We start from the raw sequence: 14,938 nt of genomic DNA on the forward strand, positions 1-14,938 counted from the left end.
GAACAAACAATAACGCAAACAAAATAACAGATCGAGGCAGTGATAGTCCAGAAACTCCTGTGTGCTGTGAGGTAAAATTACTTTTTCCTCGTAGGAAAACTGGTACAAACACGGGATAATTCATTAGATGGAACCGATGTTGCAAAAATCTTGAAGAGAACTGGTTCAAGAACCTGAGATAATTTCGTTGAAAAGGACCCAGATCTGGGGGTTCTATCCAGAACCTTTCTATCCAGCTAGGGTCCTACCAAGAACCTACTGATATTACAGTAAAAAGAACCCTTGATGAACCCGTCCAGCACTTGCAATGGGATCTATGAATAAAAAAGGGGTCTTAATGGAACCTTAAGTCTTACAAAGAACCCATGACAGACCCTTTTGTCAAAAGAACCATTTTGGAACCCTTATTGCTGTGAGTGCAGGTGTGAATGTGAGCGTGAATGACTGTTGGTCTACATGTAGATGCTTTCCCACCAAATTAGCTCTGGTTCTTGAACCGGCTCTGTTCAAGAATCTTGGAGCCTTGTTGCTGTCGGTTCCATGTTGGTGGAAAAGGCGTTGAGACCAACACCGTGATGAACTGACAACCTGTCCAGGGTTTGTCCCTCGTTTCGACCAGTGTCAGCTGGGATGGGCGCCAGCCCTCCACGACCGTGTTATGATTCTATTACACAAACATAACAAGGACAGTGCAACAGCGGTGTACTTTGAGCGGAACTAAAATCTCAACAGAGGGAGACGCCTTATTAAATAATAACCCTGCCGTACTTTGATGAAAGTCATTGTTTTGTGTGCTGAGGCTGTAATTTCCACTTAAGTGTCTTTCAGGTATTATTTATTGGTGGGTGTCTGTGGCCACACTTTCTTATTCTGACTCTTCTCCTGTGTTTGCCGTTCGTTGTCATGTTTTAAGACTCTTCCTCTTCATTTTTAACTGCTTAATGGATGCAGTGATTACTGCAGATAATGACTGCTAAATAATGCATCTGGAGAGACGAGTTGAGGTAAATATAAATGGCAATAAATGCCAACTTTAATAGGGGTTTAACAAGTTACCATTCAGTGCAAAATGAGGCACCTTACAGAGGCTATAAAGGCCAGATAATTATCACCTGCGTTGCAAGGGAATCATTTGCTAACACTGCAGAATTATGTATATGCTGAAGCTCAAAAACTCCCAATGAGTTGTTTAAGTAATGTTTGGTTTGAGACAATATTTAAATTAAGCGCACTCTCAAAACTGTTGTCAGTAAACATAGTTTTTTGCAAATGCAAAGAGAAACCGCACACAGGTTTTGAAGCAGCATATGCTGCCATCCAGACGGCATTTTTTCCAAGGACATTCCTGCTTATTTCAGCAAGACGATGCTAAGACACATTCTGCAGGAGTTACAACAGCATGGCTTCATAGTAAAATAGTTCAGGTACTAGACTGACCTCTGTGGTGCATTATGAAGCACAAATCAAGCAAGAATGAGAAAGGATTTCACTCTCAAAACTTAAACAATTAGTGTCCTCAATTCCCTAATGCTTACTGAGTGTAGGTGAAAGAAAAAGTGATGTATCATAATGATAAACATGCTCCTTTTTTGGAACATGTAGCAGGCAAAATCTTGTCTTTTGTACTGTATTCAATTGAAAATAGGTTTGCAAATCATAGCATTCTGTTTTCATTTATGTTTTACGCAGCGTCCCAACTCTTTTGGAATTGGGCTGTGAATTTAAATGGCTATTGTGACTTCAATACTGGGCAAAAAGATGAGTCGCAATCTTGTAATCTCAGTGTATAGTGCCTCCTAATCCTTAGACAAGCGCTGTGCAGCTTAGCTGTGTTCGGCCATTTGCACAGATACAACACGGCAGCAGGAGACTTACAGAATTCAGGAACATGGTGCAGGCAGACACACTACTGAGCAATGAATTATGTTTCATCAGTCCAAAACCGTGAGGACGCAGAACATAAAATGGTGGATACCATGAAAGATGAAGGTCAGGGAGATGTGAGATGGAGAGATGGCCGGAGTGATGTATTCAGTGTCACTGCTGGTGCAGCGGCTGAGGTCAAAAGTGCTTCATCACGTGAATTTATGCACGTTCTTTCTTGATAAACACACACGCTCACGCTCACCTTGCCCACAGCCTTTAAAGGGTATCACCCCCCACTTTGCCCTTTTCGACTCCTCTTCTTCCTCTCCTCTGCTGACCGCTAGCTGCCCGCCCCCACCCTCCACGCTCACCTTCTCTGTCTTTGTTGTCCTCCCCAGCCCACTCCCATCACTCTGATTGATCTCGGCTCTCCCTCCATCTTCACGTGGATGCTATTTGTGTGCTGTCAGGCTCTCTCCCCCCTATCACTCCAGCCAGCCAAACTAATGGCCTGTATCCCCTATTTAATGGCACCGTTATATCACTGCACTGGCTGCAGGCCATTATGGAAGGCCACAAAGCCACCGCGAGTCCCTCTGGGCTCTAACTGTTTCTTTATGTACTCCATAGCCTCCTCACTGCTTCACCCTTTTTTCTATTAGTCATTCTGTGTGTTCCATTAGAGCTTTCTTTATTCTTCTATTGCCATTATTTTCTTTTCTTCTTTATGTCTCTTGCATGACATCTGATCTTTCAGCATTTACTTTCCCTTTTTTCCTTTTGTCTTCTACTGCTTGTTAACCCTGCTTGACTCATATTTTCTCCTGCACTTACCTCCCCTTTATCTCCCCCTCATCTTTCTCTGTCTTTGTCTCCCTCTATTTAGGTCCATTAAGGTCACTTACTGAAGCAGTACCTTCACATACTGATTAAAATAGATATTTTCTTAAACTACAAAGGCCACAGTCTCTGCAGTCTCTGAAACTCCTATTTGTTGTGGAGTGATTTCTGCAGTGACTGGAAAGACTCTAGTGCGGATCGGTGAGATGAGTCATTGCTTAAGAATTTCAAGCTTTACAGACGTGTGCACATCCCAGAGACAGCAAAACTTTTTCGGGTTGTCTGTCCATCTGACGGTCTTAATCTTGTGAATGTAATATCTCAGACAACAGACAACAGACAGAGTTTTTTCAAATTTGGCACAGACATCCACTTGAACCCAAGGATAAATGGACTAGATTTTGAAGAATCAAAGGTCACTATGAGCTCACGTCCACCCCGGCTCACGTGAATGCAATATATCATATCTCAAGAGACTTTTTCAAATTCGGCACAAACGTCCAATTGGACTCAAGGATTGGTCAAAAGTCAGGGTTGCTGTGACTTCATGTGTGTCTTATTCTAGTGAACGTAATATTTCAAGAACGCCTTGATTCAGTTTCTTCAGATTTAGTGCAAACATCTGCTTGGTCTCAAGGATGAACTGATTAGAATTTGGAGGTCAAAGGTAGTGATGTGCACAGTTAGTCGACTAGACAATTACAGGTTGCTAGTCAGCACCACAGATACTTGTCGGTTAAACTGTTGTGCAATATTTATTCATGTTAAATGCAAGCTAACTATTGCCCCTGAGCTGTTATGCAGCAGCCCGCCTCTAGCAGGTGCTGCACCTCCATCAGACAGCTGCCCCTCTCTCCCAGCGCAAATGCCCTGATGGCCTGGATGTTGCAGAGCAGGATGGTTTGCCAGTATTTTGATGTAGAAAATAAAAATAAGGATGAATGTAGGCTGCGTCACAATGAACTGGCCGCTCGACTGGAGCAGTGTGTAACCATATTCAGCACAGACACGGACGTTAACCTGCAAGCAGAGCAGGCTGCTAATGTTAGCCATACTGTGTGTCAGTCTGACAGCTAACATCAGCTTTGAATGAACAATGTTGTTTACCTGCAGAGACTGTGATTCTGTTCGGTCTGAGTGTTTTCTTACTGTACTACGACAAGAGAATTAGTTGCCAGGAACATGCAGAGTCAAAGGTCAAAGTCACTGTGACCTCATGTCTTTGGCCATAACTCTGGAATTCATACACTAATTGATGACTAACAGAAGATTGTGAGGCGATGACATGTTACATTCAAAAAGTTAAAGGTTGGCTTCACTGCAACCTCATAAAGTTCAGCTCTCTATCAGTCCTCTGTACTCCTCTGTAAAAAATCGTGTCTAACTGAAGACAGTGGAAATTATTCACTGGAATCATACACACGCCAATAAAGTGATAGCTTCGGTTTTGTCAGAAAATACACCTAATACTTTTCATTAAATTCCTTCAAAGTTATCGCTACATACACACAACTATGAGGCAGTAATTCTTGCTAGTTGTACAGTTAAGTGAAAGGCTGAGCTATTTGAATAAAATCTTCTGTCAAGGGCAAAGCCATGGTAGAATTTATCCTTTCTCTCTGTATACAGTGCTCAGTATACAGGGGAATTAAATGTCATTTCTTCAGTGTGTAAAATAAGAAGATATACAAGAAAAAAGCAGAGAAGAAGTACAAAGTCGGTTAAGTGCAAGCAGTGTTAAGTTGAGTAAAGTACAGTGAATGAAAAGTGCGTCACACTTGTGCTGATGTGCCTCATTCAAGGACGAATTCTTCAGTCAGACACTGAGGACTCCGACTGGGTATGGGGTGTAGGTGGGGGAACAAAAACAAGAAAAGAGACACATATATGATGAAGTGTTTTTTTTGTATTTTCAGTATTAACTCTTTGACCAGCAGCTACATGTTGGACGTTAAAAGACACAAAAAGCGATAAGGTCCACGCACCACAGTCCATGCACGCACTGGTGCAAAGATTTTCCGCTCGTAAGTGTTTGTGTTTTTACCAACAACACAATAATAACCTGGTTGGTTTCTAGCAATACATTTTACTGAAAAATTACAAACTACAGACCCAGCTTTCAAAGGTAAGTGAAGTTCAGATTACGCCATAGCAGAATGGAGTATTTAACAAACCCATGTCTCTCCGTTCTCACTTTGTCTGTATAGATGTCACAATAATATTGTCACTGTAAATTCTTTCAGCCACTATAATCATGTGGTGAGAATCTGATGTTGTGACAGCCCTAGTCCCGATCCTAATTGCAGGTGGAGGACATGTGCTTCACAGGTTTTGAGTTCCTCTCACTTTGTAACTTTCTGTCTTACAGACAAGAATGGATTACTTTGTCTATTCTCACACTGTGCACAACATTGACAAAGTTCGTCAATGCGAGAGGGAAAACATGCAGATAGACTCGTGGAGAAGAGGACAAAATGAAAGAAAGGACAAACAGTAAACAAGAGGAAAGGCGGAAAGGATGGAGGAGTCTGAGAGAGGAAAGGCTGGTTCAGGGCTGCAGGAGGAGGAAGCATGCAGGAGGGGAAATATAGGGCAACATTTGCATTGAAGTACAACAGAGGAGAGAGCTGTGTCTGCATGCTAAAAGACAGCTTGGCCTATGCCTTTTCTTATCTTCAGTGGCTGTGTGTAGGACTGCATCTCTATGAGGGAGGGGATGAAAAGAGGAAAGAGGGAAAACATCATTTCCCCGAAACTTTGAGGGATGCTGAAGGAGGTGTGCGTGTGTGTGTGTGTGTGTGAGAGAGAGACAAGAACTTCCTCACCTCTCTTTGGTTGGGGGTGTTTCAGCTAGATGCTATCTGTCTAAGAGAAAGATATGAGCAAGAGAGAGATAAACTTATCCAGCAGTCGCCTACTGATAAGGAGCTTCACAGGCTGAGATCAGAGGCTGCTGCTGCACCTGGTGCCGCTCGACCTGACACACACACACACACACACACACACACACACACACACACACTCTCACACACACACTTACAACCTCTCACTCACTCCGTCATTCACTCTCAAATGCATGCACTCACATTTTTCTCATTAGCTAAATGTCTTCACTAAATGGGTGTAATTGGTAGTTCAGCTGAATAAGTGACATTTTGTAATTAGAATGTAGAACATCATGTTAAGATATCCATCTGCGTGTGTGTGACTGATCTCCCGTGTGTGTGTGTGCGTGTCTCTGCCCACATTGATTAGTGCAGTGTGCCTTTCTCAGCGCTCAGTGTTGCTTGGCAGAGGTTTGTAGCCACCTCACTCTGCATCAGATGCGTCCTGACACACACTTCGGCGCTGCCTCTCTCTTGTTTGTCGCTTTTGCACGTACTTGTCACACCATCTGACAGCCCTCTTGCTCTCGCTAAACGCTCTGGGGCAGCAGGACGCAGCGCTTTGGCTTAACGTGCAGCGCTCAGCAACATCAAATTGTGACTCACTGGTTTGCCAACAGCTACTTCCGGCCCCGGCAGGGGGTTATGTGTCTGTAGATCTGTTCTGTGCATTTGTTATCAGTGAGAGCAGTGGCGAACTGAGGGGCAGGGGTGAAAAAAAAATAAAAAGGGGCACCAGCTATTCAGTGGAACATCAGCATGTTGAAAGTCTTGATGCATTTGATCATATTTTCTCCAGTGGAAGGACGCCTTAGAGGCACTTCATCATGTTTTATCAACAACCGCAATTCCAGAAAAGTTGGGATGTTGCATAAAACGTAAATAAAAACAGAATGCAATGATTTGCAAACAATTTTTGACTTGTATTCAATTGAATACAGTGCAAAGACAAGATATTTAATGTTCAACATGATAAACTTTATTGTTTGATGCCTGCAAAATGTTTCAGAAAAGTTGGGACAGGGGCAACAAAAGAGTTGTGAAATGCTCAAAAAACACCCGTTTGGAACATTCAAAAGGTAAATTTAATTGGTAATGCGTGTTAATATCATGACTGGGTATGAAAGGGCCATCCTCGAAAGGCTTAGTCGTTTTTTCGACCCTTGACCCCTCAGGCACCACTGTATAGAAACTGCATTTAAACCCACATAATTGTCTTAAGGATGCTGCAGGCTCAGGAACACTTTGTTGTCAGTAAGCACAGTTGGTTTCTGCATCTACAAACACAAGTTAAGACTACCATGCAAAGTGAAAAAACACATGTACCAAAAAAAAATCCAGAAACACTGCAGACTTCTCAGAGTCCACATTTCAGATTACCATTGGGGCAACCAAGAAGGCAGTTTTGCAGCGTTTTTTTTTTTTGAACATAAAATCAATCATCCCCCGTCTGAGACCACCAGAGAGTGAGATGGAGAGTGTTGGTGTCTTCCCTGACCTTCACTGTGACCTTCCTGCAGAAAGTGGCAAAGCAAAAAATGGACATGCCCTGCAGGTTTCGCTAAGAAGTCCAAAAAAAAAAAAAGCATCACTTTAATGTCCATATCTCCTTTCCCACATCTATATCTGGTACTCTCTCTAATCTTCTCAACTTGGTGAAAAATCTTCAACTTCTTAGATCTCACCATTACTCCTACTTATCCCTGGCATTTCTCTCCTCTGTGATCACTGTGGGCAGCCTAATTGTCATGCCAGCGTGGCAATGGCTTTGATTTTCGTCCTTCTTATCATTAGTCACCTCTTATGTCGCCGCTCCAGGAACTAAAGTTTATTCCATTTGCAGTTCCAGAGTAAAAGTTTTAAAGGATAATTTGGGTTTCTTACGATTTTGGTGTTATTTTTGTAATTATGGGCATCGTTCCTGACACTAAGAATAAGATTGTGCTCTTCAGGTTTATTGCAGAGATCTGGAAATGCTGCAGCATCACCAAAAATAAGTCAGGAAACACTAGCAGGCAACTAGTCGTATAAATTCAACCTCAGGTTTAACCTGACTTAATTGAAAGAGCAAACAAAGGTTAATGGTTAAACTATTACCCAAACTGTCTATTCTAAACCTTGTTTAGACCCACCATAATTTTTCTTGCAGGTCTCCTGTGGAATGAGTGGTTATTACCGGCAGTTCTACCTTCAAGTGGAACATCTAAATACACGGCCAGTTTGTTTACTAACCTGTCTGACCTAACCAGAGGTGTGACCAAGTCTTTGTTTTGCAAGTCACAAATAAGTCTCAGGTCTTTGGACTTAGGTCTCAAGTCAGTTAGGTCTCAAATTTTATTGACCAAACAACTCAATCAATTAATCAAGGAAACAATCGATTGATTAATCAGCTGTGAAACTAATCGTGGGTTGCAGCCCCTCTCCCCAGACATCGGAAATTTTTTCCAACTTTTTTTCCCCAATCTTTCTCAGTAAAAAGAAAAAAACAAGAACAGAACACTGGGCGAGTTTTTCTAACTCTACAACAGTAAATCCCAGGATGTAATTGAAAATGTAGCGTATCTTTTGATAAACTGTAGTACAGCCGGAATTAGAGGTGTGTGTTATCGGTTTTCTCCTGTGGTTATTTCTGTTTACTGTGTAACAATAATACACACCGTGTGTGTTTGCCTTTGAGTGTGTGTTTTGCTGTTTGAACGGCTGCTAGAGTTTCTCCCTCGTGTTCTCTTCGAAGCTTAATCCACACTCGGGCTCGTCTCGGGTTACTGAGCTCCTCTCGTGGGACACCTCGCTCCTGCCCGTCTGCTTTTCTCATAGAAGTCATTTTGTATGTTTTGATGTGTTTTTGCCGTCTCTCTCTGTTGCACTCTTTCACGCCACGCCTTCCTCTTTATTTGCATGTTTCCGTGATCGTTCTATCCTCTCTCTCTCTCTCGCTCTCTCGCCCCTCGGCTCTCCAGTTCTCCTCTTCTTCATGCCATTTACTTGACCGTATTTCTCGTAAAAGTTTCCTTTATGTCAGCCCCTGCACTTTGTTTTACTTTTAGTGCCTCATCTCTCCGTCTCTGTCCGTCCCCTGTTTCCATGACCCTGCCTCTGTTGTGTCCGTGCAGTTTTATTATCTCCCCCTTGCATTCTCTGGCCTCCTTTCTCTCTCTCCCTGAGAGTTTCTTACTTACCGAACCTTGGCTCGCTGATAAGTGTTTGTTAATAATGATACTTCAGTGCCTCAGGTGGTTGGCCCTTTACTACAGACTCTGTGGAAGTCATTGCCTAGCTGAACTGCTCCTTTCTGGGGCTTTTGTAGTGAAATATCTTTGTTTATTTCAGTCAAGACAAGCGTTCAGTGACAGTCTTGATATCTAAGTTGAATTTGTTTAGTTTGAAACGGATCTTACTGCATGTTTAGGGTATTAATTTTAGTATTGGATTCTGTTGTGTCATTTTATTCTGTTTGTGTGTGGTAGAAAAGCTAATAACAGCTAACTGCAACAATGCTTTTTCTGTATAGCACATGACTTTGTCAGTCTTCCCCTGGGCTTCAGTAAAGTGTATCCATTTGTCATCCTCTCATGTATAATTCAGATCTGGTTGCAACGCTCTGGATTTCTCTCCAAGACTTGCCGTTTTCAACTTGCCCCGGACCAGATTGAAGGATAGCATTAGTGTGGCTGTGTTTTCCTCTTCCCTTCAGCTATTTCTCCAACCTGTTTTTGTGAAAGCTTCAGCTGCGCGGCATTGATTTTTCTCTGTTATTCTTTTGCCCTCTGAAAATGTCAGCTGTTCCTGCTTTGAGAGGAGGGCACTTATTCCCACAGCCTCTGTCTGACAGACGGCCTTAGCCTAGCCTAGCCCAGATTAGCTTCACCGTCATGTGTGGGTCCTGGTTTGGGGAGGGGGATTGAAATTAGCCAATTAGGACAACAATGTAGCATTAGCCCAGGGGAGGATGATTAGTGGTTTATTATAGGTTTAGCGCTCCGTAATGTTGATTGTGACTGTCTGAGTGATGATATCAGTGTCTATTCTGATGATGATAATGATGAGATGAAGCCAAATGTTAATTATGTTCATCAGAGACATGACAGAGACGGAGAGTCTGTTGGGGAAAGTACAGCCAAAGAGCAACGTTCTCATTTTCTCTCTAATGATCTTTCTGTCAGTCACACGGTTGGCAAACATACGTGTATCACATATCTCTCAAAGAACCCGACTTAAAGGAGAAGTCTGTAATAACTTGCTCCTTTTTCTGTTCTAGTTCTTAACTTGTTTTATTGTTTGCTTGTTTCCCGTTTAAATTTCAAGTTCAAATTAATGCAGAATAGTTGCAGAATAAGTGTCTGTTTATGAGTCAGCTTTTGTTTTGGGGATAACAGGCTTTGCTTTATATCAACAGACGATTGACAGTTATAAACAGCTGATCATCTTACAGTGTAGGACTTGTTGTCACTTGTTATTGTTATATTACAATGAATTTCTAACCGTCTGTGGCTCCAACTCACTGTTCAGACTGCATTACTCAATTTTGGACATGCAATTGTTAATGTCTTCCCCCTGTATTAACTGTAAATCCTTTCTTCTCCATCCGTTCCTCAGTGTCTCTTCAGGACATCACCATGAGGAAGGCTTTCAGGAGTTCCACCATTCAGGACCAGCAGCTGTTCGACCGCAAGTCGCTGCCCATCCCACTGCAGGAGACCTTCCAGACATGCGAGCAGCCGCCACCCCTCAACATCCTCACGCCCTACAGGTCAGAATCCAGCCTGTTTCATCGACTTTACGAAAAGGGTCCTGGGGATTTTCACATAGTCAAAGAAAGTAAAAGTTTGCGTCCTCCTGCTCATAGTTCAGGCGCTCCATTTCTATCACTCATAGTTAGTTTTGTGGTTTGTGGTGATTTAGAGACACGGTTTGTAAAGTTTACAGCCTGTCGTGCTGTTGCATCGTCTGTCAGCTAAAAAAAACAACAGCCTCACCGTCCCTCATCAGTGAACCACCAGCGCTCACGAGGACTGTCACAAGATTTTTTTTTGCACCAGCTAATATGAAACTATATTTATGATATAAATATTTGATTGCACACAATACATATTTATAATTTCTCACTGAATTGTCCTTCCTGTGCATTTTTGTGCGTTACTATCTGCTTTATTCTGGGAAAAACAAAACAGCTGCTCCACAGGAAGGGGCAGACCTACTGTGTATGTATGTTTTGTTTTAAGTCAGTGATAGTGTGCATTACGTTTACATTAAAACCACATTTTGCAAATGAAATGACACCGCTGTAGAGTATGATGGAGGAGTGCCACTGTTTTGTTCTCTAAGAAAAACCTTTAATTTAAGCCCTTTTTCTGACCGCATCAGCCTTTACGTATTGTTTCTGCTCGCCTCAGAATGGAGAATAGAGAAAATTAAAACATTTATATTTCGTTGATAGGCAGACGGAGGGACTGATTGCACCCCACTATGTCAAGACAAAAGCATCTAAATGGCTGTGCACTCTGACTATTTGGCCCATTCTTTTGTGTTATACCTCTGACCACTGCAGACTACTATTAAAACCAGCGGATCAACATTTTGATTAATAGCATGTGGGCTTGATATGGGAAATTGGGTAAAGCATCACCTCATTAAAGCTGCAGTAGGTAGAAAGCCTGAAAACGGTTGATTTTAGAGTCTTATCAGTTTATCTTGAGTTTTCTGCGTCCTCAGATCCTCCCGCTAGACGAGCAGCACGCCCTTTATGAGCGCAAGCAACAGTTTACAGAGGCTATCGTGAGCGAGCAGAGACCGACAGACATCAGCTGTGTGTGATAAAACAGACGACTGACAGTAAAAAACACCAACAGAGAAGAGAAACTACGTTTAAAAACATAAAGATTCAGAAAAGTACTGAGAGATGAACATAAAGAGACTTTTAAAAACTCTTTCTCTCCGCTTTCCTGCTCACTTGAGCTCAGTATCACAACACTCGCTTGTTGGAGGAAAGGAGGTTCGCCACCATTGGGATGTGGTCAGCGCGATGTGACTGCAGGCCGCTTGTAGGTGAGCTGGGCTCATGGTTCATCCTGGGGGGCATGGCTTGCTGCGATATAAGCGGTCATGAAGATGCAACTCAGTGGCAACACGGTTTGACTCACACGGCCAAAAATGTCAGTACAACATCACGGTGTCATTTACTTACCCTCTACACGGCGCGGTCAGCTTCTCCATGATGCTGCTGCACACAGGTTCACAAGCAAACATGAAGATAAATCCACTTTTTTAAAAAGTTTAAAAAACAAACTCTGAGCTCTCATCTAGCCTGTCAGCATGTCCGTGATTGTTTCATGAAGCGCTGCTGCAGAGGGGCTGAGCGGCAGGAGTGAAAATAAATCCACTTTTTCATCTCAAAAGTTTCAAAAACAAACGCTGAGGTCTCCTCTGGCAGGTCCGCGGCTCCATGATTTCTTCATTGTTGCTGCAGAAGGTTGAAGCAGGAGTGAAGATAAATCCTCTTTTAAAATCCCAAAAGTTTGTAATACACACTCTGAGCTCCTCTCCTGCCAGTAAAGTAGCAGGCATCACAGCAACTCCGGTGTAATTTTCCTCCAGAAGCTCCAGTCTGCCGCCAACCGTCTGCTGCAGAGCTCCCGGGCTCTGAGCAGCTGTCTGACGGCTCTGTGTCTCAGCTCTGCCCGGTCCTCTCGGTACTCGGCAAAGCTCCGCGATACACATGAATGAAATGTGAGCTGACAAACTCCTAGGTTGAGCATGTTCCTCATTAAGCTCTTTTCTCTTTATCATAATGACCTTTTATAGGGACTTTTCCCGCAGGAATTTTTCCATCACTGATTCAGAGTCTCTCCAGAGGAACGTGCACACGTAGCTGCACTAGTGGGAGGAGTCCCACAGGTCCTAAAACACCTGTGATTGGTTTAAGTCTACCGTCACGGGGCAGATTCTCTACATGTTGAAAACAGAGCCACAGAGGAGGTGGAGAAGTGTAGCTCTCTCTCCAAACACCTGACTTACAATATGGTGAAAGGTTTTTATGAAATTATTCCCAATTATACCAAAAGAATGTTGCCTACTGGAGCTTTAAGAGACAAAGACGCACATTTCTCCCTCTCTCTGTCACACACACACACACACACTTCACAATCAGCACACACTCCACAAAGCTCTCCTCCTCCTCCTCAGATGAAGACGACTGATCAGGTGAAAATGAATGAATGTCAGATTCTCCCTCCTCTCTCATGTCCTGAAGCTGTCAGTGTCTCCAACATTCATGTTTCCTTTGATGCGGCCTGTTTCATGTTTTCTCTTTCTTAAGAAATCGTAAGATATATAGATATAGAACAAGATGTCTTGAGTAGTGCTGCAGGATTTTGTAAAAAAAAAAAGTCATATTGCAATTATTTTGACTGAAATTGCAATACAATCAGTAGGAATAATCATTTTTGTATTTAAATTTTCATATTTACTGAAAAAAAAAAACAACTTAAAATTGTGATGATGTGACATTTCCTAGACATTTCTTCTAGAGCAAGATTTGTAGACCAGGCATCTGTGTAGCTCCACACTGTTTCAATATATTGCTGTTTTCACACACGATTTTCCTTTTTCAAAAAATTGCAATTTGTTTTGGTTCTGTGATTTGGATCTTGCACTTGGCCATATTGCAATTTTGATAATTTTGCGATCAAGTGTGCAGCCCAATGGGTGTTGCTAAGCAACCTGATGTGGGACAAATGCAGAGCGTTCTGGTGTTAAAGTAAATCATTAAAGAAAACACACACACATCAATACAACATACAGTGAAGAAATCACCAAGAAAGCTTTTGCTGCTCGACATAATCTAAAGTCTAAGAGCTCGCAGAGGCTAGAAGAGGTGCAGATGCGGATCTTTAAATCTAGGACAATAATAAGTTCAGGTGGGTGTTGATTGGATTTGGATGGACCTAGAGCCAATCCACACATCACTACTTCAGACTGTCACTGTAAAAACCTTTATTAAGACCACAGTGATGCACCGAGAAAAATAGAAAAAACAACCTGAGCTTTCTGTGACCTCAAATGGAGAAAAAAGTTTGAATGCCGCACAAATGCCTGTGCACCTCGCTCCGCTAGTATAACATTATCAGCAGGCTTGTGACTCTCCCACACCAGGCATCTCTCTCTCAGCTCTCGAGGTTGAGCTGGGCGAGCAGAGCGATGCAGGGAGTCATCTGAAGATGAATAATCCATAAAAAGCTCTGCTGGCCAGCACTCCCCTCCCCTTTTTTATTTCTCGGCCTTCTCACCCTGCTGCTGCTTTCTCACTTCTTCTTCTTCTTCTTCTTTTTTTTTTTTTACCCTCTCGCTCCTTCTTTTCAGCCTGCAGCATCTTACGTGACCCATCTCTGTGTAATGCTGTCACTCTGACCAAGCCAGTTGGAGAAGGTTACAGCTCAAACACAATCTTATCTTTATTTTCTGCATGTGTGTGTGTAGATGCATACACGTGCGCTGGCTGGGGGACAGGTGCAGGTGTAGGATGTGGTATTTAAATCTGTCGTGGGTGTGTTTTTAACCTCTGTGTCTTGACATGGCTTAGACCAAGTGAAAGGCAGGTGTGGGTGTTTGCCTCGCTGACGTTACTTCCCAGTCTTTCATTAAATGTCTTGTTTCATGCTGGTTTTTATTTAGAAAAGGTGGTTTAATCGTGATATTTGGATTAGACACACAGCCTGTTCAGACCTGGTATTAAAAGGACAGTTCACCCTAACATAAAAAAACACACTTTTCCTCTTACCTGTAGTGCTGTTTATCCATCTAGATAGTTTTGGTGTGAGCTGCAGAGTTTTGGAGATATTGGCTTTCTCTCTAATATAATGGGACTAAATGGCACTCAGCTTGTGGAGCTCAAAACACCAAAAAAAATACAATTCAAAACCAGCATCTCTTTTCAAAAATCATGACCTGGTTACTCAAGATAATCCACAGACCTTGTTGCGAACAGGTTCAGAGAGAGAGCAGAAGTGTGTGTCCTGGTGCACAGCAGTGTTTTTTATATTGAAAATAAACAACTTAATGTACTGCATTTAAAGGGATAGTTAATCCAAAAATGAAAATTCAGTCATTATCTACTCACCTGCATGCCGATTGCAGGTCAGGTTTACTTTTTTAGACCACAAAACACTGCTGATGCTGCTAATGACTGAATTTACATATTTAGGTGAACTATCCCTTTAATGCTGAGTCTACAAGAAGGCAGAACAATTAAGAATTCACTGCAGTGGTTTTACTTCCCCGCTCTATATGCAAATAAACACACACATTTTGGAGAAGCAGAGAGGAGTATTGGTGGATTGAGCAAAGCAATG

The 14,938-nt window shown here is 42.4% G+C and overlaps 1 protein-coding gene across 5 annotated transcripts in view; it reads left to right on the top strand.

The window, feature by feature from the left end:
• wasf1 (WASP family member 1) overlaps window positions 1–14,938 on the top strand; it is a 105,360-nt gene that overhangs the window by 51,514 nt on the left and 38,908 nt on the right. For all 5 annotated transcript variants that reach the window (XM_084736977.1, XM_084736980.1, XM_084736976.1 and 2 more), the window contains one exon: window positions 10,188–10,341. In XM_084736977.1, coding sequence (XP_084593103.1) covers window positions 10,188–10,341 — 154 coding nt within the window. The remainder of the gene's footprint in view (window positions 1–10,187; window positions 10,342–14,938) is intronic.

The sequence above is a fragment of the Lutjanus erythropterus genome, chromosome 15 (genome assembly GCF_056507025.1).
Source record: "Lutjanus erythropterus isolate fLutEry1 chromosome 15, fLutEry1.hap2, whole genome shotgun sequence".
Classification (NCBI taxonomy): domain Eukaryota; kingdom Metazoa; phylum Chordata; class Actinopteri; order Lutjaniformes; family Lutjanidae; genus Lutjanus; species Lutjanus erythropterus.